The 24991-nt window shown below is 41.2% G+C and overlaps 10 protein-coding genes across 10 annotated transcripts; 4 read left to right on the top strand and 6 right to left on the bottom strand.

Annotated features, from left to right (window-relative positions):
- Positions 1–958: 958 nt before the first annotated feature.
- On the top strand, positions 959–2117 carry BDB00DRAFT_875283 (uncharacterized protein; the record flags this gene model as incomplete). Its single annotated transcript, XM_053127328.1, has 3 exons — positions 959–967; positions 1041–1158; positions 1885–2117. 3 exons carry the CDS (start codon positions 959–961, stop codon positions 2115–2117), a joined length of 360 nt encoding a protein of 119 aa, XP_052976815.1.
- A 3109-nt stretch (positions 2118–5226) lies between these two features.
- BDB00DRAFT_875282 (uncharacterized protein) lies at positions 5227–6285 on the bottom strand (the record flags this gene model as incomplete). Its single annotated transcript, XM_053127327.1, has 4 exons — positions 5227–5309; positions 5480–5621; positions 5710–5839; positions 6272–6285. 4 exons carry the CDS (start codon positions 6283–6285, stop codon positions 5227–5229), a joined length of 369 nt encoding a protein of 122 aa, XP_052976814.1.
- A 2333-nt stretch (positions 6286–8618) lies between these two features.
- Positions 8619–9717, top strand: BDB00DRAFT_875281 (uncharacterized protein; the record flags this gene model as incomplete). Its single annotated transcript, XM_053127326.1, has 2 exons — positions 8619–9207; positions 9314–9717. 2 exons carry the CDS (start codon positions 8619–8621, stop codon positions 9715–9717), a joined length of 993 nt encoding a protein of 330 aa, XP_052976813.1.
- Positions 9718–10871: 1154 nt separating this feature from the next.
- On the bottom strand, positions 10872–11565 carry BDB00DRAFT_875280 (CAP domain-containing protein; the record flags this gene model as incomplete). Its single annotated transcript, XM_053127325.1, has 3 exons — positions 10872–10960; positions 11060–11249; positions 11359–11565. 3 exons carry the CDS (start codon positions 11563–11565, stop codon positions 10872–10874), a joined length of 486 nt encoding a protein of 161 aa, XP_052976812.1.
- Positions 11566–11678: 113 nt separating this feature from the next.
- BDB00DRAFT_553617 (transmembrane protein 18-domain-containing protein) lies at positions 11679–12761 on the bottom strand. Its single transcript, XM_053117830.1, has 4 exons — positions 12547–12761; positions 12336–12453; positions 12019–12167; positions 11679–11902 (listed from the first exon to the last, which is right to left on the bottom strand). Exons 1-4 carry the CDS (start codon positions 12667–12669, stop codon positions 11792–11794), a joined length of 501 nt encoding a protein of 166 aa, XP_052976811.1. The 5' UTR covers positions 12670–12761; the 3' UTR covers positions 11679–11791.
- A 191-nt stretch (positions 12762–12952) lies between these two features.
- On the top strand, positions 12953–15063 carry BDB00DRAFT_837611 (uncharacterized protein). Its single transcript, XM_053124569.1, has 5 exons — positions 12953–13140; positions 13233–13471; positions 13555–13748; positions 13819–14615; positions 14704–15063. The coding sequence occupies exons 1-5, from the start codon at positions 12981–12983 to the stop codon at positions 14913–14915; spliced, it is 1602 nt and encodes a 533-aa protein (XP_052976810.1). The 5' UTR covers positions 12953–12980; the 3' UTR covers positions 14916–15063.
- A 169-nt stretch (positions 15064–15232) lies between these two features.
- BDB00DRAFT_875278 (uncharacterized protein) lies at positions 15233–15902 on the bottom strand (the record flags this gene model as incomplete). The annotated part of the gene is made up of 3 exons (XM_053127324.1): positions 15233–15372; positions 15564–15695; positions 15821–15902. 3 exons carry the CDS (start codon positions 15900–15902, stop codon positions 15233–15235), a joined length of 354 nt encoding a protein of 117 aa, XP_052976809.1.
- Positions 15903–16963: 1061 nt separating this feature from the next.
- Positions 16964–18535, bottom strand: BDB00DRAFT_875277 (cytochrome P450; the record flags this gene model as incomplete). Its single annotated transcript, XM_053127323.1, has 5 exons — positions 16964–17147; positions 17220–17359; positions 17436–17879; positions 18146–18433; positions 18497–18535. The coding sequence occupies 5 exons, from the start codon at positions 18533–18535 to the stop codon at positions 16964–16966; spliced, it is 1095 nt and encodes a 364-aa protein (XP_052976808.1).
- A 2938-nt stretch (positions 18536–21473) lies between these two features.
- Positions 21474–22634, top strand: BDB00DRAFT_553598 (uncharacterized protein). Its single transcript, XM_053117829.1, has 2 exons — positions 21474–21938; positions 22074–22634. The coding sequence occupies exons 1-2, from the start codon at positions 21527–21529 to the stop codon at positions 22445–22447; spliced, it is 786 nt and encodes a 261-aa protein (XP_052976807.1). The 5' UTR covers positions 21474–21526; the 3' UTR covers positions 22448–22634.
- Positions 22635–23971: 1337 nt separating this feature from the next.
- On the bottom strand, positions 23972–24262 carry BDB00DRAFT_734851 (uncharacterized protein; the record flags this gene model as incomplete). The annotated part of the gene is made up of 1 exon (XM_053118369.1): positions 23972–24262. A coding segment is annotated over one exon (291 nt), but the record flags the coding sequence as incomplete, so codon positions are not given.
- Positions 24263–24991: the final 729 nt, after the last annotated feature.

Raw genomic sequence — 24991 nt, 5'->3', positions numbered from 1 at the left:
CCATAGAATAGAGACACTATTCTGTTGTGTTTTCTTTCTCTACCCATCCCAATATGTAAAGGCGCTTAAAGTTTTTTACATGTTGGGATATTTATGACCACGTCTTTATTACACTCTTGCCTCTCTAAATGATGCTTTTCGGTAACATCACGAATATATAATAGCATATTTACAACAAGCTTTTCCCATGCAAAATGGCGGATGTATCAATCAACCTGTTTACACTTTTGTATCTTGGCATATTGTTAGAGAGCTATTATATGTAAGCTTTCATTCGCATATACTCTTGCAAAAAAGACTTCATGCAACAAGCGATGGTAGTACATCTGACTATGGAAGAAGAACAGACAAACTGTACGAATTCTTGTTTCATCCCATCGCTTCGGGGCTAATGTCAGTCCTTGATCAAACTCATGTCATATGCTGTAGTGATACGTTGGTCTGGAGCATGAGATTTCCCATCACTCGTGAAGCCGTGTCGTCATTACTGATGCCTTATTCTACAATATTATTTCACGACGCTTTTCTTGTAGGTTGGCAGCTATTGCTGATACATGTTGCTTCTGCTTTTCTGATGTAATTTTAAAACACGTTGCAATATACATTTTGTTTATGTACGTATTATTGGAACTGTACGTTACAGCCGAATGGCTCCAACCACAAAAAAATTAACTGGAATCTGTCAAGTATAATTTACGGTTTGGGGATACCCCCCGAAAAAGGTTGCATATGCTGTTTCTTTTCATGCATTTTTTACTACAAGGGTCAGCAATAACTCTCACGAGGTATGACTCGACACACACATGCCGCTCTTTGTAGCGTGATTATATTACATGTCTCTGACAGGTGTATGACGAGAGAAAAGGATAGCATATATGAATACCATGTAATGTTGTCGTTTCTCTCTTCTTTGTTCTTCTACGTACAAACTGGAATAGTAAGAAAAAGCATCTTCGAAATGGACAAGGTATTACTAGCTGGCTACTATTCCCTGCAGATCAAAATGCTACTTTGCAGCCTCCCTAATATATATTGTAAAGTCTACACAGCCCAAGAACCCAATGACGAAGGGAGACGCATCCCGTATCCAATCGCACGCTGATCGCACACAAACGAATCAAGACTTCAAGGCGCGTGCACAATCTACGGCCGATACCCGTGAAGCCCAAAAGGGAGGCAAATAACCTTGGTCAACCTTGACAAACTTCGGATTGTTTTCGATCAATCATTCATCTGTCCTTGCTTAGTAGTGACACAAAATTGAAGTACTTAGCGTATGATCCAACTTTTGCACATATTGGTCAAGAAAAAATAAAAAGTGATTGCCTTGATTAGCGTTTGATATTTTCATTATTTGACTACGCATTGTGTTACGTTATTCGCAGATGTGTAAACTATCTTTGTTTGGTTTGGTGGGAGTGCTTGGCTACGTCCCTGAGGGCATTAAGGGGCAATGTACTTATTTCAAAGGCACATCGCGCTGATCTTTTTGAATTGGTCTTCGAAAAAAGAAAAGGTTACAGACGTCCTTAATTTTTTCTGCTCTGCTCTTTACAGCATTGAGAACTTTATCATCATCATTTGCTGCTTCTCTATATGCAGGTATATTTTTTTGCCGACAATAGTAATGGCTATCATATTAGGCTGTCTGCTATCGAACCCGAAATAGTACAAGCAGTCTTCTATGATAGTAGAAATCACCTTTACCGTCCTACGTCTAAATCACTTAAAGTATTTCTCTGGTCGTACTTCACGCCTTTTCATATACAGTATGAGATTCAAAGATTCTCTAAAAGCAGTTCAAGAGCTCTTTGATATTCTAGCGAACGTAATGTATAATATGCTTCCTGGGAACTGCCATTCAGTTCTGGTGTTTGGGTGGAGGACTTTTATTTGGTTACTTCCGCGAAGCTGACTATGAGGCCATGCAAGAACGCGTTGATGGGATTGTGTTGCCGCATGGAAAGTGCAAAATACAGCGCAAGTTCGATTTGATGAAGGCTGAGGACTGGAAGACATGGACACTCGTCTACTCCGCATTTGTCCTCAAATCTATCCTGCCTCCTGCTCACATGGCGAATAGGATGTTTTTCGTCGCTGCATGGCACCTTGTCTAAATCACAGCCACTATGAGCGTCTCGACCAAGCTCATCATTTACTCGAGCGTTTCATATCAGGATGTGCAGCATTTCACGTTCCTGATTTTGTTACACCCAACATGAATTTGCACCTGCATTTACGAAAATCTTTGGATCGGTCTACGCACATTGGCTGTACAGCTTTGAGCGATATAACGATTTTTTTGAAAGATGATATAATATAATTTGTATTTTTTACTTCAATCGATTACGTATGCACTGCAACAGTCTGTTGTGCTTTATAAAGGGATCCAGCTTCAGATTTTTTAAAATATTTGAGGAGTGCATGTACTGTATGGATTCTCAAATACAAAATTCACTGCGTATCTATTGGCAAGTGAAGAAGAAGCAAAATACATTTTATTGAACAACCTTTGATGTATGATACAGATAATAGATAAACATATGCATCACCTCATCTTGATGTACATAGATATACTACTACTGTATTTGCAGCTCCACGCGACAAACATGATGTGACATTTTAAAAGGCCCATAAACAACCTCTCTTTTACTTATCTCAGCTACACATCTACAGTACCAACTTTTAAGATTACTATTGACAAGTATCATACTCTTAAGCTCGAGTTTCAAATGGTAGTACAGACAACAACAGTGCGACGCTTATTGTCTTGCCTTCTCGACATCCACCTTGCCACGAGGATGCAGCGACAGTTTAAGCTAAATATAATTCCCTCACATTGTTCTGCATTGAAACTTAAGCAGAAGTGCTCGGCTGAAACTACATCTCCACAATCACTGAAGCATAATAGTTAAGTGAAGCACAAATGTGCATATGTAAATTGCCACCGTACAGTGAACGCCGGCTGTATACAATTGTTCTGAATTTTAGCTAATGCAAACTCTTTCAGATAAAAGATCAAACCACTCTATATCATGATGATGGATTGTACTGATGTTTTGCGGCATGATAAGCGCTTTTTAAAGGAAGAGCTAGAGGAGCTTCTTCTTATGATATCATTCCTTGCTTTTTTAGAAGTATCAATGGTATCATCAATATGAAGTGTTTATTAGTTATGAGAGCAAGATATCGAAAATACAATAGTAGAGACTGCTCTCTATGCCATGCTCTCTGTGTGTTTCGGTATGATTTGAGATCACTACTGTAGCTTATAGATACATAGACGTTACATTCTCAAATTCTATCATTCTAAGCAGGATATTAGCTTGCTATGATGTCTTTGTTTAACTATAGACGTCCGACGGGCAGTGGTTTTCAATGAATAGCAATACCGGCAGTTGTATGTATGCATCATATAAATCGCTCTTAAAAGCCGTTCCTCTGCTCGTATCTAGCCTCCTTGGAAGCATCTTTGCAGGCAGGTAAAACAGCAGCTAACTCAAGCAGAATCACCTGGATACAATGAGTACGTATTAAATTATCAATATCATAATATGTTTAATGTGATAAAGTAAACAGCAAGAGAAGCTTAACCAACGACAAACACTGTAAGAAAGATGTAGATTGTGAAAGCAGGACTTTTTACTCAGGGATCTCTCCAGCAGTCTCTCCCTGAACGACCTGGTTTCCGAATTCAACCTTGCCGTGACGATGAAGTCAGAGCTTGCAAGTGTGTTTCGTGCTCTTTGCTTCCGTCCTTCGTGTGCACCGGTCCGCAATAGTTTGGACTTGGAATTTTGCTAGTTTGGCTCTGTAAGCATCCCGTATCATGCATAATGTAATGACGCCAAACAACCCTGACACAAGCCGCGCCTTTGCTTATAACTTACTTGAGAGCTGCAATCAAGGTCTAGATCGTACAGAGAGGACATGTTAGAGTGTATGTTAGAGACGGGTTTGCTCGACATAAAGTGTAGGTGTGGATAAAAAATAGACTTTGGAACGGACTTAGGCCGCAAGTCATCTTTCCGTTCAGAATAGTCATGGCATATCGAGCACATTCGTGTTTCGTTTTGGACAATGTTGTGTGTAAAATCGTTTATTATTACTTCACATTGGAGAGAGATGCGCAAAGTCGTTAGAGAACGTGAAAGAGAGACTGCGTTACTTGAACGACGAGATCCTTGTGTAACTTAGACCTGTTCAATTGTTTTGCAGGATGACCTGTCGAAAGATATTGACAGTTTGATGCATTTCTCCTTTCAGCATACCCAGCGTAATATTGCACATGGGGACCGAGGAGAGATCAATATCTCCGGAAATCTAAATTTGTGCTCGATGACATGTAGTAATCTTCCGGCTACATAAAGCATAGTTGTTACAGGGCATCTTTCGCGCAGCAGGACAAAGCAGACAGGCAGCTCACGCAGGACGATTAAAATGACTCATTCAAGTCAAGAATACATGCGTTTCCATTTCAGACGTGTGTTGTAATACTTGGATTACATTGAGATGATTAATAAGAGACAAAGCAGCCGAGCACTACGCATAATCTGATTGCTACTTACACCAATCACAGGGCAACCCTTTCTTTTCATGACTGAGATCACGATACCACACCGTGCAGCGAGCAGTTGGTTTCGAGACACAGACACGCTAAATTCAAATTTCGTTTCAAAAAAAAAAGGATTACGATTGCTTCTTGGTCGATTCGCTCTCTTCCCTTTACTATTCCTGCCCATCATCCATTATCAATAAAGAGTATAAAAGAACAACGAAAATTGGCAACCTGCCCGGGAAAAGAGTTATCATGGATATCATACAGCCTTCCGAATATTATGACGAAGTACGTCTTTTTTATTATTAATTTTTTCACTAGCGGTGGTGATTGTTTATTAATGGTTGTTATGATAATCAAGAAACATCCACAGCGCAGTCACCATCAGGGTATTTTCATCACGCTCACAGACATTGCCCATTGATTAACATGGAGCAGTGGATAGAGTATCAGACTGCGTGAAAAGAGACAATGTAGCACCACATAGTAGGCGGTTCTTTGTCTTCTTAATATGTGAGCTACAAGAAGAAGATTACTTCAGTCAGCCTTCCTACAGTAGTGCCTTCTTTTTTAGGCCTTATTCCGTCGCTTTTACAACATGGCGACGAGATGCGGGTTTTAGCGCTGCTGATGCTGCTATTACTAGAATATCTCATAGGCGTTGCTGTTTACTTGTTCAAGACATAGCACGCATCCAAGTGCCGTGCTAGCTCCACACCCCCGTTGTATTCTGTTCGTAGTTCGCAGGATCCTATGCCATTCGAATGTAGATATTAGTTTGTAGCGTGAACATTGTAGGACAATCAATAATGTATTGACGACACGCTTTGGATACAGTCATGCACCGAAGGATGTCACCGAAAGAGTGCTCGTTTAGGATTACGGCGAGCACATCGTAAGGTTGCACTTTCATGTCCTTACTCTTTTCAAGCATAGGGTGAGCTTCATTGGAGAGGTAGAATAATGTGTCTGTCAGGGGATTATATCGGAAGTTGAGGTACCCTCCTTCACCGTTATTCAGAACCTTGCGCATATCGCTATTGCTTTCTTGAATCTCTGTTGTCTGATAAGAATACGTGTGGCGATAACTTATGCTCTCAAATAGCTGGGAAGTTGTCGACAAAGAATAGGGCATCACTGTACACCTTTACGGCTTTGCCCTGTTGCGGGTATGCTTCGACGCGGACTGCCAGAAACTGCTCTAGATATCTGTGTAGCTGATCGAGTGCTGAGGTAGATTCATGAACTGCTGTCGCGAGATTGCGTGCTTGGAGGGCTTCGCTTCGATTTATGCAAAGTGTCTTCCAGTGAAGCCAGCGATGGCAACTTGGTCACAGAGTCCATGTGGGAATCAAGAATTGTGACGATCCCATCACTACGCCGTTGATAAGCACTTTGTCTTGCGCAACAGCGAGAACAGGCCATACTATTATAGCAACGGCTTTTAGCTGTCACTTATGCCTCAGTTGCCATCGCAAACGTCTATTACATCAAAGCGACAAAAGCTCGCGTGATATACGCTATTTAAAAACAGAAATATTTGTAAAGGGAAACAGATGGAAGAGTTATTTTATTATTTCAAAGAATGTAAGAAAAATAACAATGGTGAAAAAAAGTGTCTAGCTGAAAAAAAGAAGAAGGCATTGGCAGTTCTCTCGTCCATTAGTTTGACAATAAACGAGAAAGAAGGAGGTTGAGAAGGGCACATAGTACCTTTCAACCTCCATGTCCACCACAGCCTCAGTCCCAGCTCGAAGCTGGAACCTACACCGCCAATCCTTCCAGCAAGCCTTTCGGCAAGCCTTCAGGAATGACACCAATGCCAATGCCTTTTCCGTCAATTCCTTATTCCCTCAATTCCTCAAGCGTTATTTCAAGACTATCTGACAGACCCACCATACTCCGAAGAGTACGGCAAGTCCAGGCTAAAACAGACACGCTTGTATCGTCCAAGGCGGGACCCGATCGTTCAGGATAGCCACTGAAGGTGATCGAGCTCTTTTGCGCGGGGCCGATGCGACTAATGGTCTCCCAAAATGAACAATAGACCTCGACGTAGCGCCCACCTTTGTGTCAAGCCAGGAGTCGAACCTGCAAACGTGCCCAGAAACACTACCGACACATACAAAAAGTGATGGGCCTTTGAAACAACGCACTACGGTTATTCACAACTAAAACACAAGTGTGAGCGTGTGTAAAGCAGCAGAAGCAGGGTTATAAAGGAATTTACCTGTGATTGGCTTAAAAGCGCGTTTATGACGATTACGACTGCGCGAAATAGAAAAACATGGAGATAAGGGAAAGAGAAGCGAAAAGGCAACTGAGCTGAGATAGCCGGACTTTATAACCATGGGAATTCTTGTCGATTATGATTGGCCGCCCGAGAATCGTGTTTTGCCCGTAGTCGTATCCAAGAATGGACGATACTGCTTCTGTTGGATATACAGTTCTGCACCACTCCTTCTTTCAATGAAGATGGTGATGACGTAAGACATGCGCATGTATGGATAAATATATAGTAAATGCACGTTACATACCTATCGACTGATTACACTGTTTGAGAGTAAATGTCGCTAGGAAGGGCACGTAGAAAATGCGCCATCGTCTATACTATGATACGCGCCTTTATTTTTACACATCATAAAAGAAAACCACAGTTGTGTTGCTACCATATGCAATGTAGCATACAGTACAGGTATGCTACACATGCATTTTATTTGCTCTACAATAATGTACCTTGTCCTGGCATAGGATTCACTTTCCCAATCCCTTATTACAAATTTTATGTGTGAATACACGGTGTTCCATTCTTTGCGCGAATCTGTCCCTGCACGTTTATCTCACGAATCGGTTTACACGCGTATCAACGATATTTGTGGCCATCTGAAAAGCATCAGAAAGCTGTATGTATATTACGCTTTTACTCTTTTGTCTGCTGTAAGACGGAACTGCGATGCATCCCATCACCTCACGACACAACGCGTTATCATCTAGCACAAAAATTCGAACATACAAAACTTTTCTTGATCAAGCTGTACTTCAAGTGCAGTAATCTTGACAAAACAAAGAATTACAATATGTAGTTTTACCGTCAGTATTTCCTTCAATTAGCCTATTTGCTCGAAATTTAAGTACATTGCTAATGTTAGTCAAAAGATGATGATTTGTACTGTACCGCTACAAAATTAGAGCTACTCATACATACAATTACCCGTTTGCATAACTATTCATCTCCAATATTCTTCATGTCTCATTGCTTGCATAACATGATACATGCTCAAAATATGACAAAAATAAGAAACTTTATGTCTATGATTTTAACAATACACTCTGGGACGTAAAATTCTTTTAATGGCTCCATCATTGTTTGTGATTTCAATAACTAGTGTAGTATCGATATTAAGGCTTGTTGACAGCCAATAGAACACGGACCTTTCTTCATGTGAACAAAATTCTCCAAAAGTCAAAAGCAGCACATGATATCTTGGCTCTTTGATATTTCAAGTGAAGAAAGGAGTGGAAAAAGAGAGGAGGAGAATTATAAAGTGAATATTTTCATATATAGAAATTGTTGGGCAGCAATTACACAAGAAAGAACGCTGTGCCGTTCTAGATTGCTGTGAAATGTTTCATCAATACGTAATGTCTAGTAAAAATACCGTCTTTCGATTTTCAAGCAAATGTGTTATATGCAGAAGGAATTTGCCAAAAACGTATCGTATGTTAATTAATGGTACGCTGCCATGTCAAATGGAAGCTAAATAGCATTGTTTAACTAAGCGTTTCCCATATAACGACTGTACTATGGTCTGTAATTGTCGGCCTCTCACTACAAACATAAGAAAATAACACGGGCTGCCTTGTAACAGAAAAGCGCTTGTTTTTACAGTTGACCCACTACATATACCTCATTCTTGGCGTAACGGGACTGATTGATCACAGCCAAATTATCATTAAAAAAAGTTAAAACGAGCCTGTTGTGATACCCTTTTGTCACTTCTTTTCCACCTTCTTTTTTTTTCTCAGCTTTCTTTATCAAAACGGCAAAGCAACATAGCTAATGGAGCAGCTCAATGCCATTGGGAGTGGCAGTATTCAAGACAGCGATCACGGACATGCTTTTCCAATAGTTGCCGAGCAAATGATTGAGGGTGTTGATAGCAAAGACAAGGTTGACGACTTACTGAAAACCCAGGAGTACATGAAGCCCGACGAGTACAACAAGGTTAGCGTCATCCGTAACAAACACGACAGCGATGATTCCACTTTCTCGACTTTACACGAAAAGACATCAAAAGTGAAGCTATTCCGAAAGTGCAGCTTTGTCGGTTATCTCCCTTTCGAACTTGTGGAAAAGATATTCTTGCAAGACTTTACGTTCCTCGAATTTTGGTCGTGCACACAAGTTTGCCGTACTTGGCGTACGTTTTTGATGGATCACATCTGGGAACGTCGATCGGCATTCTATCTTTCATCTTCTCCTTTGAAGAAGATGTATTACGATGCTCAAACGCGGCTACTCGAGGCACTGCGTGGAGAAAGAGATCACTTGCCATTCGTATATACCGGATATTACAACAGCCCATCGATTGAAATTTTTCCTTCAATTGAATCTGCTGATAATGGATCTTTAATCATGCACAGCATTGGTGAGTGCTCTTATGTCTCCTCCATCTATGACCATTATGTAAATCAATTTGACGGTTGACATTTTGTTTTTGGAAAAAATAACGAGTCTATTTTTGTTCATGATAGGTATCAAAGGAAGTACATCCGAAATTCTGGAATCGCTGGAAATAAACATGTACTCTCTCAACGTCGTTAGCATCTGCTCTTGTTTCTCGGTGTACCGGTTACATGATTTGTGCGATATCTTATCACGGAGTAAAGTAACGGTGCTCAACTTGACGGCGCCTTTTTTTGTGCCTAATAAATGTCGAACCCTCGAGTTCAAAACAATGCACTTTTTGAAGCGCGTTCAAATTTCACGCCTTTACGCTGATAATGACGACACTAGACTACATCTTGCGAAAGCCTTCATACAGCACTCGCCTCGATTGCAGGAACTTTATGTATACCCCAGAATATTTTTGAGCCCCAATGTGATTTTTTCACAAGGTTTAAATCGCCCTCCTACTCTGTCCATCATTGATCTCTAATAGCTAGTATTAGCACATTTATTTCCGTGTATGCGATTGTTTCTCCACCAATAAAATTATATAGCAAATTATCCATTATATATGTCTATGACAGTAAATGACCGTAAATATATGATCTGCATTTCTCATCGCATGCAAGAAAAATTGTGATTTACGTAAACTTGGTTCCATACTACATTTCACTAGATGTTTGTATCCATCACCTCTTCTGTAAAACTTCTATATGCATAATTGACAGTGTCAATAAACACATGGCTTATTGTGATTTATATTAAGCTCTCGTCATCCACCCACCCACTTGTTGAGCGATTTTATACAAGCTCTGGTGCATGGTGCTAGTGATATGCTCGGTCTACACTGATTGTAAATCGATCTTTTGATCCAAAAAGAAAAGCGAAATCGTCGATGCTGATTATAACGCTACGTATAGGATAATTGAAATGAATCAGGAAGTACAGGCTGTAATAATAGAGTTTTCCTTTTTTATGTATTTCAATTGATCCAGTACAAAGTCCTGTATGTATACGATTATGAAAAAAACGCACCTTCTTTGTTTATGCAATGTTGATTCTCTTGCATGGTGAATACATGCTTGAAAGCTGTAATTTAAATAATATCATTGCTTGATGATGGGCTCGCCACAATGTCCCCTCGACTAAATGCGTCTACGACGAGTCCTGAATATCCATATTTGTCCTTGAGCAACACTGAGGGTATGGGTACACGGGACTCTCTATCATTTGTCAGTGATAGGAGACTCGTCGCCAACTTGGACTTTACCTGATGATTATTCCACCCGATTCTGCTACCAAGCCATATGAAGAAGATAGTGGTCTTTATTTTAGCAGTAACGGACTAAAGTTCTATCACAGTTGAAGCCCTGTAAAGTCTAAATCCGTTAGGCTTTGAGCCCTCACTAATTCCAGTAAATCTTTCCTTGCTGAGAGAAAATCGGCAATGTTGACGTGGAATTTAATGGGGAACACTGTAGGCGGTGTATTCGGGTGTAAGCAACGCTGCGCTACAACCTTTTAGACTGTGAACGGGAAAATGTCCCTTCTCGGCAAATAGCAAACGCGTCAAGGTATAGAAGACAATTGTTTATTTATTTTCAGAATACGCTATTCAGGTAGTCCTGTACCGGGCCAGTTTATTTACTTTGGCAAAACGTTCTTTTTGAAATAAGCATTGTCGCTGCTGACAACATTGCCCGGAGACTTGTACGAGCAAACGTAGTTCTTGGCTAAAAAGAGATATAACATAAGTAAAAAAAAGTGGAGAGCAAAAGATAAGTATATGCGGCGGCAAGTAGGCCAAGTCAAAAATTAAGTGTAATTCCTACCTCCATCGGGGCAGGTCTTGATACCGCAGCCGAGTTCAGTGGTGGACTTCCAGACCACTTGAGTGAAATGACCAGTGGAGCCGGAGAAGCCAGGATTGTTGTAATCATATTTCTCTTCCTCGTTGTACCATGCGCTGATAGCAGCTGGGAAGTTAGCGTAGCCCCAAGCGAGGTTCTCACCATAGGGGCCCTAAATCTGTTGTCAGTACATTATGTAAAAGCAGTACATAGAAAAGGACAATGTTCGATAGCTACAACTGCTGCCACTACGAGCATAACAATGAGAAACCAATACATACATTGGTGTGCTTGAAGTCACACTTGTTGGCCCAGCTCTGGGCATACTTTTCCAAGGTGGTGCTCCACTTCAAGGCGGGTGCTGAATGCTTTGCACGGAATTCGTTATGGATCTTCAGCGCGCTCTTTGCAGTTGCTGACGAGATGGCACGCGTGACCTGAATCAAGCTCAAGACGAGGATGGTGATAAAGAGTGGAATGGGGCGCATTGTGAGGGGAGTTGGTGCGAAAAGGAAAAGAAGGCGTGGTAAAGAAAAAGAAACAGAAATCTGCTTCCTTCTTTATATATGTTTTTGTAGAATATTTTCTGTATCGTAGTACACATATCATATGTATGCAATTTAACAGTGGCAGAACGTGACACAGAGAAAGAAAATACATTAAATTCGATAAATTATCATGGGTGTCATGTAGTACATCAGCATAGGTTCTCTATTACTCGTCCTTCTTATTCTGCTTGTCGCTGCGTCTTTTCTGTTGCTGCTGCCTGATTTGAGCCCGCTTCATACTCACCAGAAGTCCCGCTGCCGTTTTAAGAATGAATATCTATATATTGACTTTATATTAGAAGGTTGCCATAGTTTCGGCTCCTCTTTTGTTTCTTTGTTCCCTTCCGTCGTTGGCTGCGATTGCTGCTTGTCAAATATTAAAAAAAACATTACCAGTGTCACAAAAGCATTGAACACGAGCGGCAACGCATACACGGAAACGATAAACAAGCCCGACTCGTCAAAGTAATCGGCCGACGCAAACTCTTCCCAGTGCGTCTTACACAGGCCGTTCAATGGCTTTACCAATGCTGCCATGCCCACTAATAGAGTAGCACATGCACACACATAGCATGACAGTACAATCGCATCAATTAATTTAATCTCGATTATTGTCCTTTCTACCACCATTTGTCACACACTTCTTTGCTTTCTTTTTCCTGAGGGGAACATAAATATCATCACCGCGCATGAATCAATCAAAAACTTACATAGTACAAAAAAATAGACAGAGAGCCCAGTAGAATGGTTCCTTAGCAACAACGTTGTGGCAAAGCAAATGACATGGAACCCAATTAATCCCTGTAACCATTTCTGTGACCAGTCTATCTTGATAATGGTTTCGGCACCCGTTAGTATAAGGGGGTTTTTTCAATATATACACCGTGATAAAGATTCCGCACCGCGCAAATTTCAACTCACAGCGTCGAGGAATTCGTATGTTCGTTCAATGTATTGATCAATGACCGATCCGCCGGGTGAATTTTGTTTTGCATGTACACTACTTAAAATGTGTTTTATAAAGTCGCCTTGCGTTGCTGACATGTTGGTATATCGAGTTTATAACGCGCTTAAAAAGAAAAAGTGATCGGCCTCCGTGCCCCCGTCAAAGTTCAAGGTTCGACTTGGGAGTCAGCAATTGGACATGTAGCCAGAAATGGATTCCTTTGAGTGGTCGATGAACCTTACTACAGACATGACAGTGACCGTGAAGCAGTACTGGACAGCCAATGAAAATCCCCCACATAAAGCTACACTGCTGGATTCTAATTTACATTTACCATTCTTGGCTACGAAGGTACTTGCTTCTTTCTTTTTTGTTCTTTATTCTTTCACCCTTACCAACACACACATTCATGCTGCATCATCGCTATCTGATCGCATGCGTGCTGCCGTTCTTATTTCCAGTCTCTATTCTGGCAGACAAGAGCACGCAGCAACACCTTACGGAAGGAAACCAGTTTCTCGTTACCGGACAGCTTAATGACGCTTTGATAAGCTTTGACGCTGCCATTCGTAAGTTTTTCCTCTTTTCTTTCCCTCTCTCGTTCATAGTCTCCATGTAAATCTCGAACTGTATGCTAAATGCTCATTGCATGGTTTTGTAGAAAAGGATCCGGATAACTACTTGTCTTACTACAAGCGAGCCACGGCATATCTATCCTTGGGACGCAACAATGCAGCTGCAGACGATTTTTCGAAAATTCTTGATCTGAAGCCTGATTTTGATCAGGCACTGATGCAGCGCGCACGGATCTATGCAAAAGAAGGCGAGTTTGCATTGGCCACGAAGGATCTGCAGAAATATTTAAAGGGTCATCCCAAGGATGCTGACGCTATGGCTTTGGTAAAAAACTCTTTTCTTTTAGTGTTTTGGATAGGGTGTCATTGTAAGAAAACTGACTTGTATATTGTGTTGTTGTAATATAGCTGCAAGCTGTCAATGAGGCCGAATCAACCATGCAAGCGGCTGAAAAGGCATGGGAAAAGAACCAGTATGACGAATGCATCCAACATGCCTCGAATGTAATTACAACTGCACCACAGTTGACTCGTTTACGTATCTTGCGTGCCAATTGTCACATTGGCAAAGGAGAAATTGAGGAGGCAGCTGGTGATCTGACGTGAGTATACAGTATTTTGCTATAACAAGTACAAAATACCGAAAAATTAACAATTCATTTTTAAAAATAGTCGAGCGGCATATTTGAACCCTTCCGATCCAGACATTTTAGTCCGTTTGGCCAAGATTAACTTTTTCTCACTGTACGAAGCACAAGGCGCACTTTCACAACTTAAACAATGCTTACACTACGATCCGGAACAAAAACAATGCAAAAAGCTCTTTCGACAAATCAAAAAGCTGGACAAGGAGATCAACAAGGCACAAGACGATTTCGAAGCAAAGCGATATGCAACAGCTAGCAACAAAATCATTGGCACACCATCTTCTGCTGGCGTGGTTTCCGAAATCGATGAGCCTTACAATGCACTAGTACAAGAACTCGACATCACTTCACCCTTACCCAAACGACTCCACATCAAATGCTACGAACTAGCGTGTAAGATCGCTGCCGAGAACAACAAAGGGAAACAGAACGTTATTGAAAAGTGGTGCTCTGCTACGTTGGAATTACAAGACGACAATCTGGACGCATTGATCAATATGGGTGAAGTCAAGTTAAAACAAAACGAGTTTGAAGAAGCGGTTCGGATTTTGGAAAAGGCCAATGAAGTCAGTGGTGGCCAAAACAATCGGGTACGACACATGCTGCAGCGGGCACAACAAATGTTACGGCAGAGTAAACGGCGCGATTATTACAAGATCTTGGATGTGGCAAGGGACGCGGATTCGCGTGATATCAAGAAGGCATATAGACGTAAAGCACAAGAATGGCATCCGGACAAGTATTCCGGCGATTTATCCAAAGAAGAAGTGGAGAAGAAGATGGCGGATATCAACCAGGCTTATGAAGTGCTCAGCGATGATGGTAAGAAAGCGAGGAGGTTCTCTTTTACCCTACATGTACATGTACACACTAGGTATAATTGAACTAACTTGCAACTTTTTTTCAACAGAAATGCGCCAGCAATACGATAATGGTTACGACCCGTATGATCCTGAAAATGGTCAAAGTGGTGGTGGTGGTGGTGGTGGCCATCCATTCCATCAACAACGTGGCGGCAATCCATTCGCGCACTTCCAAGGCGGGTTCCCTTTTGGAGGTGGCGGCGGTTTCCCTGGTGGTGGCGGTAGTGGTGGTCCGTTCTCATTCAAAATGCAATTTTAGATAACGCCCTTATATACACACTAAGCCGGTCCACATATACAGCATAATACCCAAGTCTCTCTCCCTCCATCCCTTGCCTCCTTCCTTCTTTTCTTATAACACTCTCTTACCAACCTTTGTAAATTTGCTTAATGAAATTATTTTTTTGTCTTAGATACATACTGTTTTTTTGTTTGAAATGGGAAATAATCGCTCGACAAGGAGTTCTATTTCCTTGGAAACCTGAGCGCAATGACAAACTTGAATGATTGAGGATGATGGTTATGTTGCTGTTGCTGTCTTCTCCTTCCGTCTCGGGTCGCTGCTATCGATTACTGTTACTGCTGCTGTTGTTGCTGGGAGAACTGTCGTACATCAGCATCCGTGATATGGTTATACATTCGTAGCTCGATGGCATGATTGCCGATGATGCTGCCGAATAGCTCTAACTCAGGATTCTTCAAAAATTCCATAATGTCTAGAGTCAGTTAGGTGATCATTCTGTTAAGAAACGACGACGGCGACGACGACGATAATGATGATGATGCGTTATTTTGCTGCTTTAACAGTAACTCTTCAAAAAACGATTCCAGACCTGGCGTCGTCGCGATAATCCAGCTTGACTTCCCCTGAGGCTGACAAGCCCCGTAAACCTTTGTATGCTATTACCCAGAACGAATCTTTTAGACCATGTGATTCGATATAAATCAACCTTTGCTGTTGGTGCTGCAGTGAGGACGATGACAATGGTCATGATGATAATGTTGATATGGACAACATAAGCTCGATCGTAGGTGTATCCTGCCCATGGTCAACCGTGATTTTGATGCCACAAAGCTGGACAATTGGTAATCTTGTCGCGCCATGCTTTTGAGACCTCCAAGCATTGAAGCAGATCATTTTCGCGCACCAAGCATGATCTGTACTCCAGAATCGCGTATGGAAAATTTGAAACAAAGTCTGCTGCGGCCGACTGCTGCTGCTGCTGTTGCCATTGTTTGTTGTCATTTTTTATACTTTATTACTGTTCTCATCGTCGACTTTTACCGCTCGAGTAATGTATATCCCGTTCTTGTTGCCGTTGCCGAGAGTAGTCGACACTTTACTTAACTCACAGTTAATGTTGTCATATTACCGCAAGGTGATTACATCCACTGTAATAGTAATAACAAGCGTTCAATAAACTGAGCAAGGAGAGGGCAGTGTCAAACTCTGCAAAAGGCAAAGTCACAGTTTTTCTCTATGCAACCTTCGTCCCATCTCCATGCTGAGGTCTTGATTCTCCTCACTTGTATATAAATGTGGGGATTGCTGGTCGAATGCGGTAAAGAACGATTGGCCTCTGCCATGGATGTGCACAAATAGAAAGGCAAAGTGTCTATTTTTTAGCACACCGTTGTAGTGTGACAATGACAGAATCACATGCTCCAAAGCACGAAATAATCCTTCTCGACACACTTCTACATCAAAACAAGCACCCTTCCAATTCTTTATCTAAAGCAATATCATCTTTATTTTACTTATAGCATCCACAGTCTAGCTAACAACAATCCGCTTCCTTCTTCCCTTTCTGGTATTGGCTAACATAGGTAGCAAAATATAGCTTTGGATAGCTTAAACTAGAGAGAACAATAACAACACGGCGAGTTAGATGATATTGCTCTTCGACGACGAATGCATGAAGTCTCTTTCCACCGAAAAAAGACATGTTCTTTGCATCAGAAAAAAGCGAAAGTTCATCCACAGTCAAAAGTTCGGACTGACGTGCAAATAAAATCGGGTATCATCCTTTGCAAAACAAACACACGGTCTTCTTTTCAAGTGATATAAAAAAAGGGAAACGTACCATAAGGAAGTGTGTAAAACGATGAAAAACTAGAAAGAGTAGCTTTTCTGAATCTCGCGGAAAACTTTTCTTTTTGACAGCAACCCAGCACAAGTCACGTTTCTGTCCCTGAAATTTTGTCCTTTGTGTCACCTGAATCACAGTAACGCTCATACTTTATGAACAGCGATCTTCGTTTACAATGTTCCGCCATAATGTATAGTATTAAAGAACAGAGTAATAACTATCTACGCTTCATCTGAACTTTGAAGCTTCTGTTTTTCAAAGTCAGTGTTACAAAGGCACGTCTTTCGTTTGATGCCTCAAGTTCTGCAGGGATCGCTCTGAAATCGTAAAGTTTCACAAGGTTTGCAAGGGTGATTAGCATTTCGTGTAAAGCGAACGTATTGCCAATGCATTTTCTTGATCTAAGTAGTTAAAGCTGTTAGCGTGTTTGTTTTTAACATTTCATTATCAGAGCAATCATCTAGTATCTTTACCCTGTACTGAAAGGAAAGAAAGCTTCGTGATCTGCAGGAGCATCAGACCCATTAATCCAACGTTCAGGTTTAAATTTCGATGGCTCAGGCCAATAGCCTGGGTCACGTTGAGCACCGTAAGGATTGCATTGTATAAAGGTCTATATATGTGTGTGCAAAGAGTTAGTTTAGTGCAACTCGCTATCATCATTGATATTCTGGTGTTTCACATCCTACCCCTTGCGGTACAAAAACACGGCCACCTAAGACCATATCCTTATCCGCTCTGCGCTCCATGCCACTGGGAGCAATGAAGTTAAGACGCATGGACTCATAAATTACAGCATTTAAATAAGGCAAACTCTTCAGCTCCTTGTGACATAGCAGCGTTCCCAGAGCAGCAGAGCCATCGGATTGTTGTTGTACACTATCGATCTCTTTGCGCAATGCAACAAAAGCGTGAGGATTCCGTAATAGCTCAATCAATGCAAATCCGATCGTATTGCTCGTGGTCTCGGAGCCGGCAACAAGAAAGATAATGGTTTCTTGAGCAATCGCATCTACAGTAAGTCGGTCGTGCTTATTTGTTGATTTTTGGCTGTCGATGAGAATTTGAAGAATATCGTTACGACGCGCTTTTTCACCACCCTGCAATCGGTCCATGATAATCTTTTCCATAAACTGTTTAGAATAAAGTGATATTATAAGTATGATAATAATTTCGACATTGGAAACAACAGAAAAAAAGATGTATACATATTGCATTTTATTGTTGGCGGCCCTAATCTCGCTAAATGACAGAAGCGTTTTCAGCACCCCAGCGATAGGATTAGCGCAAACCTTCAGAACAGCAAAAAGAAAAAGGTAAGCGCTAACTTTGTGAGTTCACGTAACTACAGTACAGTATAATGTTTTCTTAATTGGTTTGACTAATGGTTACTACATACATATGAGATCGTCTCGATTGTCCGCGAAACTGTACGCGGAACAATATGGTCATTGTCCTTCTCAAGTAGTTCGAATGTCTGCCCAAAAGCTGTTTCGCCGATTATGTCGAGAATTAGATAGTTCAAAAGTTTCCAAATATCCACCTCACCATAGCCTCCCGTAGTTAAATTATTGGTTCGTTTAATGTCTTTATCAATACGCTGAACGAATGCTTCGTTCGCTGAGAGCATGTAAATTTCAAGAGAGTTCAGGTACTTGACTGAAAATGCAGGCGATATGATACGTCTCTATAAATTTGATGTATAGTTTAGTTCTCTCTTTTGCGTACTACTGATAATTAGTAAACTTACCCGTTGTCGATGAAACCGCTTATCAGCAGTAAAAAACATGTTATTACCCAGCTCTATACATAATCCCTTTAGGTCAAGTGCATATATAGCAAGACACGAAAGAATGCATTCTTTTCAAAATACTGTTGATATAACAAAAATCTGAATATAGCTCACTTTTGACTCGTTTGTATGCAGGTCCTTTCGGCAAATCTTCATGACATAGTACTTGCTGCAGCATGTGCTTGTCAGAAATGGATATCGTATATGGACCGACTCGAGTTACTCGTCCGTATCGATCTTGCCACTCTTGTAATTTAATGAAGCTTCCAATCGTTTATATAAAAAAAAGTTGCGGGGAGTATTCCTATCAGCAAGTCATGATACAACTGGCAAAAAGAAAAAACACGCTGCTGGGCTGTACGGAACAATCATCATCTTAGATTATAGTATCATCATTACTTTGTTCCGGGAGGACCATTTCCTCTTAGCATCAAAAGTCTGCTCCAGAATTTGAGGACGAGTGGACCTGGTATATTGCTGAGTGGGCCAAGAAATGCATTGTATATAGGCTATTCAAGAATGTAATAGAAGAAATGTTGTTCATAATAAAGCAAAACTTGATTTTTCTCATTTAAATGTAGTAAAACATTATGTATCTATTTCATGATTACTATTACTACAAGTATCACCGTCGATACTATTATATTACTAAAAATGATACACTTACTAGCATTAACCAGTACGTGCCAATTGCACAAAGTATGAGCTTGAGCAACTTGGTTGTTTGCAACTTCCATCGTAAACATGAATTATAATTATTGGTTGTTATAAATTTGTTTAGCACGTAATTTGCAAACATGTCCATGATTATGCCCTTTGTTGGCAGTTCGATGGCACTAATTTTGTCATGACTTAAATAATATAAGAAAATAGATGACTGAAAAAAAAAGAAGGAAAAAGGTGATGAACGAGTTAAAAGCATCTCCATGTATAACTAATAGAAGCAGCAGCTACTATGCTATTCACTGTTGTGACTGTCGTTAAAGAATAGGGGCATAAACTGTATGTACAGTCAGTCAATAGATATGTACTATATGCGGTAGTATTGATACTTTTCTTGATATTTTGCATGGGGAGGAGGAACTTCATGACGCAATAGTGCATGCCATATCATACCTGAAATTTGAAAAATTTATAAAAGGCTATGTATGCTACGCAGTCTAACCGACGACGGAATAAACCCCTTTGATTGGAAGTATTTGACCTCGATAAGAAATCAACCCTGGCTTAGGTGTTGGCATTGACCTTACATTGAAGTTGAAAAAACGTTGAACTTATCGAGTGTTGACAAAAAAGAGGTTGACATTAACGGGGGTCCATTGAAGTATGGATAATCAACTTCTTGAGCTTCCTGCGCATTTGCTTCCCTTTCTCATTGTTATCATACCCATCGGATGTTGATATTAAACAGGTCATCTTAAAGAATCACGTACAGTATTCCCTTCGACAACAGCATTGAGAAATAATTACTGCTTTATATTAATGGATTTTTAGAGCTCCAATCTTTCGTCTTATTTTCGTAGAAGGATATCATCCGCCGATCTGTCGCTTTCCCTTTCTCAATGAGTGCTTGATCCACAGCGATATCGCTTCTGCTTTGCAATATGGTAACACGTATTTTAGCACGTGCATTCACAAAAAAGCTGCTTGTTTTCAACAGCTTAATATGTACGCTACTCGGGTTGCAGGAGATCAAGTATTTCACCATCGCTTAGTGCGTGGAAGTATCATAGTATCCTGCAGTGCTGTATACTATATAACACTGCTGGTCCTCCCACCAGTATGAGGAGCAACGACAGGTTATGTACGACATCAGTAAAAAATGTATTCCATATTATTACTTATTAATGTTTTTGAAGTACGATGTAATAAGAAAAAGGTATCTATGGTTTTGTATTCGCCTGAATCGATTGCTTTGTAATAATCCCCTCTTCTAAGCAATAGCTGAATAACGCTCAAATATACCAATCGCGTGACTAGTAAATTGGGTCACAGAGAAGATAACGTATACTTTTTCCTCGCCGATACTGTAATATGTATCTTTTTTTGCTCCGTTAAGTAAAATCCGAAAGATGTATACTCCTTTGATGTCCGTGGGCAACCAACACCAAAAGAGATTTTCTCTCTTAAATTGTAAAAAAAGGGATAAAAGTTATATAGAGACTACTGGAATTGATAAAGAAGTGGCGTTCTTTGCCAAAAACAGTAGCCACAGAAGAGATACTGTTTTCTTGTCGTTGTGCCGGTGCTTGGTTATAATGGCCTGCGGCATATGCATGTCGCCCTTGATGGAAATCGCGTTGTGTTGTTGACAAAACGAGATCTGCCACTGTGAGCAAACTGTATACCTCGTTAAGATTGACCAAAGTAGGAAATTGGAGCAATCTGTTTCTGCTATCTTGAGTTGAGATAAAACATGATACAGTTGACAGTGTATAAGCGACTGCAATCGAGAGCTTGAAAAATATCGAATTTTCCACTGCCTGTGACCTGTAGAGCAAAGCAAATGAACAAGATTCCAGCTTGCCTGTATCATGCACCATTGCGAGAATAAAAGACTGGAGAACTGTGTGTATTCGATCTTGTATAAGCTTCTCAATGCGGTATATCGTTCCTTCGCCCACGTCCATTGTAGAAATCAACCTATTTTTTCGGAGTTTTATCCATGTTGGTACTTGTAAATACCAATACTTCCCTTTGCGTCTTAAGAGGTTACAAAGCTAACTTCTAGAGCAACCATAATAAATCCAGATGAGTGTCAATTGTGATATCTTTTCAGCATGAGTACCATATTGGCCTTATTAATTATGAAACTCAGCTTCAGCAAATAGGCAAACATAGAACATGCTGAGCAAAACTTGTAATCGGGTTACACGACTGGACTTTAACGATATTCTACCGCGAGTCATCTTGCCAAGCTACCAATCTCTTCTTCCTTTTCCTTATTTTTTCACTTAGGCATTGCAGCATCTAAACAAACAGAAAAACATGTATTTGGTACCGCTTTTTGTTATATTCCTTTGCATTGTTTACTTTCCGCGTCACAACATTCTCGATATGCTCAGTATGGTACTGGCGCCATTGCGACTCATAGCATATGCGGCCATGCTATTATACCCAAGGTGCAACAACCCTCTATTATCTTACAATTGTTGTATATGGCTTCCGCCAGTACTTGCTTCTTTTTTTCACGACGGAGTTAGGATGTACATTCTTTTCAAATCCCCAAGTGGCCGTCCATTACCAGTCCCATACGACACCGAGCTGTTCCAACTAAAAACAGCGTTGACCTGGCTCGCCATCATGATCGTGTATTGGAAAAATGCAGCTGTGCTACAACAGGCCCTGTTCGATGTCACGATTGGTTACACGAAAGAGCAAGATAATTTCGTGGATACAAGTAAGAATAAAGCACTTTGCTTTCGGTGCGCTCTTCATCATTGTTGAAACGAAGAACTTTATTCATGCAGTGATAGGTATTATCGCATAGTTAAAACTAATAATGTTTGCATGAATTGTTTTGTCATGTACATAGTATTCATGATGCTTCTTATGCCTTTCTTTCCTCCTCTTAAAATCTTCTTTTACGTGATCGAATCGGTAGTGTCATCAACGTCTTCGAGTGCATCGTGGACTCTTGTGGCTGAACAGCAAGATGTAGGACCACCACTTCTCATGTTATGTTCTCTTGCAATGCTCCAACCTGTCAGCTCTGGATTTCGCGCTCTCTTTCTTCTCCTACTAGAACACCAGCACGACTTAATTCGCTGGACACCTATCAAAAATATCTTGTTTACGGCAGTTTGCTACAGCATTATACATTGTGAAGCCGTTGTTACTTCCTGTTTAGTTGGTGAAATTACCGATTTTCCGATGTCTATCATAGATATGGCACTTCAAACAGAGTAGCAGAATTAAAAACATATAACAAAGTAAAACAAAAGTAAACTGACAAGGTCTACTAATGCGATGCATAATATTTGAAAAAATGTGCCGCCAATAAGTGCTCCGGCAACCGATGATCGATGAGATTGACGGCGGTTCTCGAAAGGCTTGAACGGCAACAGCAAGATGACAGCTAGGAATCAGGAAATGAGCAGAAAAGGGATTATGAAGGCGAGACAAGAAAGAAAAGAAAGAAAACAATATGATCAAATGAAGAGAGGGAAGTATCTACTAAGAGAAGAAAATGGAAGTGGTATAAAGGGGGTCTGAAAGTGTTGGTAGTATATGGGACAAAGCCTCTTTGGTAATCCTGATGATGACAGTCTCGGCAAAATCGGCTAGTGATTCATTGATGAAAGGAACATAATCGAATATATAGCGCCAACGCTAGATGGACATGAGGATAGAGGAAAAGACTTGAGTTGTGCTGAGGCGAACGCGGAGAGACCATCCTGGGAGTTGCAACCCGAAAAGTGCTGAAATGATGGTGTCGGGCAATGGACAGTCCAAACCAAGACGAGTGCATACCATGTCCCAAGCAATCCATTTGCGCGGGCAGGAAACCAGGAAGTGGTAGCGATCATCAGCAGTAGCCGCGCAAAGTGGACACTGTGAGGAGGGGAACCGGTCGGACATGCGACGATCAAGCTCACTACGACATGACAAACGGTTGAGAATGGCGCGCCGCCAGATTGTCTGGGCGTGCGGCTGGATGGGCGCTGTCCAAAAGAGGCGCCATAAAACGCGACGAAGCCGAGGGAAATTAGATGGGAGGCGTGTGACGGCAATGTCTTGATGATGACGACGAAAATCTTTGGTGGTGCACTGGACCATACCATGACCATACAACCAGTAGCGTTCAGCAAAAGGCGAAAGGTCGACATGGCCGATCTCAAGGTTTGCGGTCTGGTTCAGGAGCTAGGAGGAGAGCCAGAAACAAAGTGATCAGAGCAACGCCAGAATCGAGCGCCAGGAAAAAGTGCGAAATTAAATTGTGCGCCATAGTCATTACTGAAGTAACACAGCGGCGAAGATAATTCCAGGGTTGGATCAAAGATGAGAGCATCAGATACCGAAAGAGGGAGAAGAGGTGACATTGGTGTAAAAGACAAAGGAGAAGTGTCTTAATATGCGAAAATAAGTGGTAGAAAGAGACAAGTACGAATAGAAGAAGTAGAAGCAAGATCAATGGAATCAATGGCGAAGAACCCTGATTTGAAAGCACCCAACTTGTCTTCAAGGCAGAAGAACGACATTCAGGGAATATAATGGGGAATAAAGGGTCAGTAAATCCGGATAAGGAACAAGAAACATACGAAACAGTTGAGTATAATTAGGAAGAAAGGGTAGGAGAAGTGTTCCAAAATCCCGAAAGCCATCGTAACCGTAGAGCTTGCTGTTATTTACCCGGGTCTAGCAAACCAAGACCATCCAGAGATTTGGGGAGGGTCAAATAGTCATAGCGTACAAGAGAACAATATGATGCATTATGGACGATACACTAATGGTTTTAAGAGAAGAAAGAGACTTTTTAGTGGTAGGCACGGCTCTTAACACAGGCCATACTTTAGATAACAACAAAGTATTTAGAGCTGTCACTTGTCCCAGGACGGAAAGGTTTAGTTGCTGATGCAGCGAGACATCATCGATGACTTTGTGGGGGAAATTGTCAAGGAAACGGTCTAACTGATTTATTGCAGAATTCAAAGAATAACATAGGTACTTGACAGCATTGGTGGAATACCGTTCGTGCCAAGCTACGACCTGAACCGCTGAGAGTGCGCTTTGCCGTTTCGGAAGAGGCTGACCAGATAAAGAATAGCTTGAGCCTTGTGATGCTTGACTCGGGCGTTAGATGCTTGCGAGTGTCTCGATAGGTGAACTTGGAGAACGTATATTTCTGATATGATAGTGATGACAGGAAGACGAGCACATCAACGGAATCCGCTAACAATTTCACCGGAGCCGGAGAAGTATAGGCCAATGGAGCACTAGGCGAACCAAAACGGAAGCCAGACAAATGAGAATCATCCAAAATGGAATGCAACAATGGTTCAAAAGCCAAATTGAAGAGAAGGGGAGAGATCGGGTTACCCTGGCGAAGGCCATGGCCTTGGGAGATGGGCTGACTCAAATAACCATTAACAATATAACCGAGATTTCAGTGCTAAAGAAAAGAGAACGAGTGGAAAGAACAAGTAACCACGGTGAATTAGCGTGTAATAAAACCTAACGTAGATCTGACGGATGGATGCGATCGTGAGCCTTTTCTTGGTTGAGCAACAAGCCAACTCCTGGGATTCGATGGTCGCGTGCATACGCCATAATCAAGCGAGCCATGAAGCCGTTATCAGCAATAAATTTGTTGGGTTGAAAGCTAGTCTGGTGACCAGTGATGAGAGGAGGAACGCAGGTCCAGAGCCGAGCATTGACCAATGTGGTAAAGACCTTGGCGTCAGCATTGATTAGAGAAATCGGGCGCCAGTTCTTGAGAGATGATAAATCGCT

The sequence above is a fragment of the Zychaea mexicana genome (genome assembly GCF_025766255.1).
Source record: "Zychaea mexicana strain RSA 1403 chromosome Unknown BDB00scaffold_70, whole genome shotgun sequence".
Taxonomy (NCBI): Eukaryota; Fungi; Mucoromycota; class Mucoromycetes; order Mucorales; family Lichtheimiaceae; genus Zychaea; species Zychaea mexicana.
This window is presented reverse-complemented; position numbering and strand designations above follow the sequence as displayed.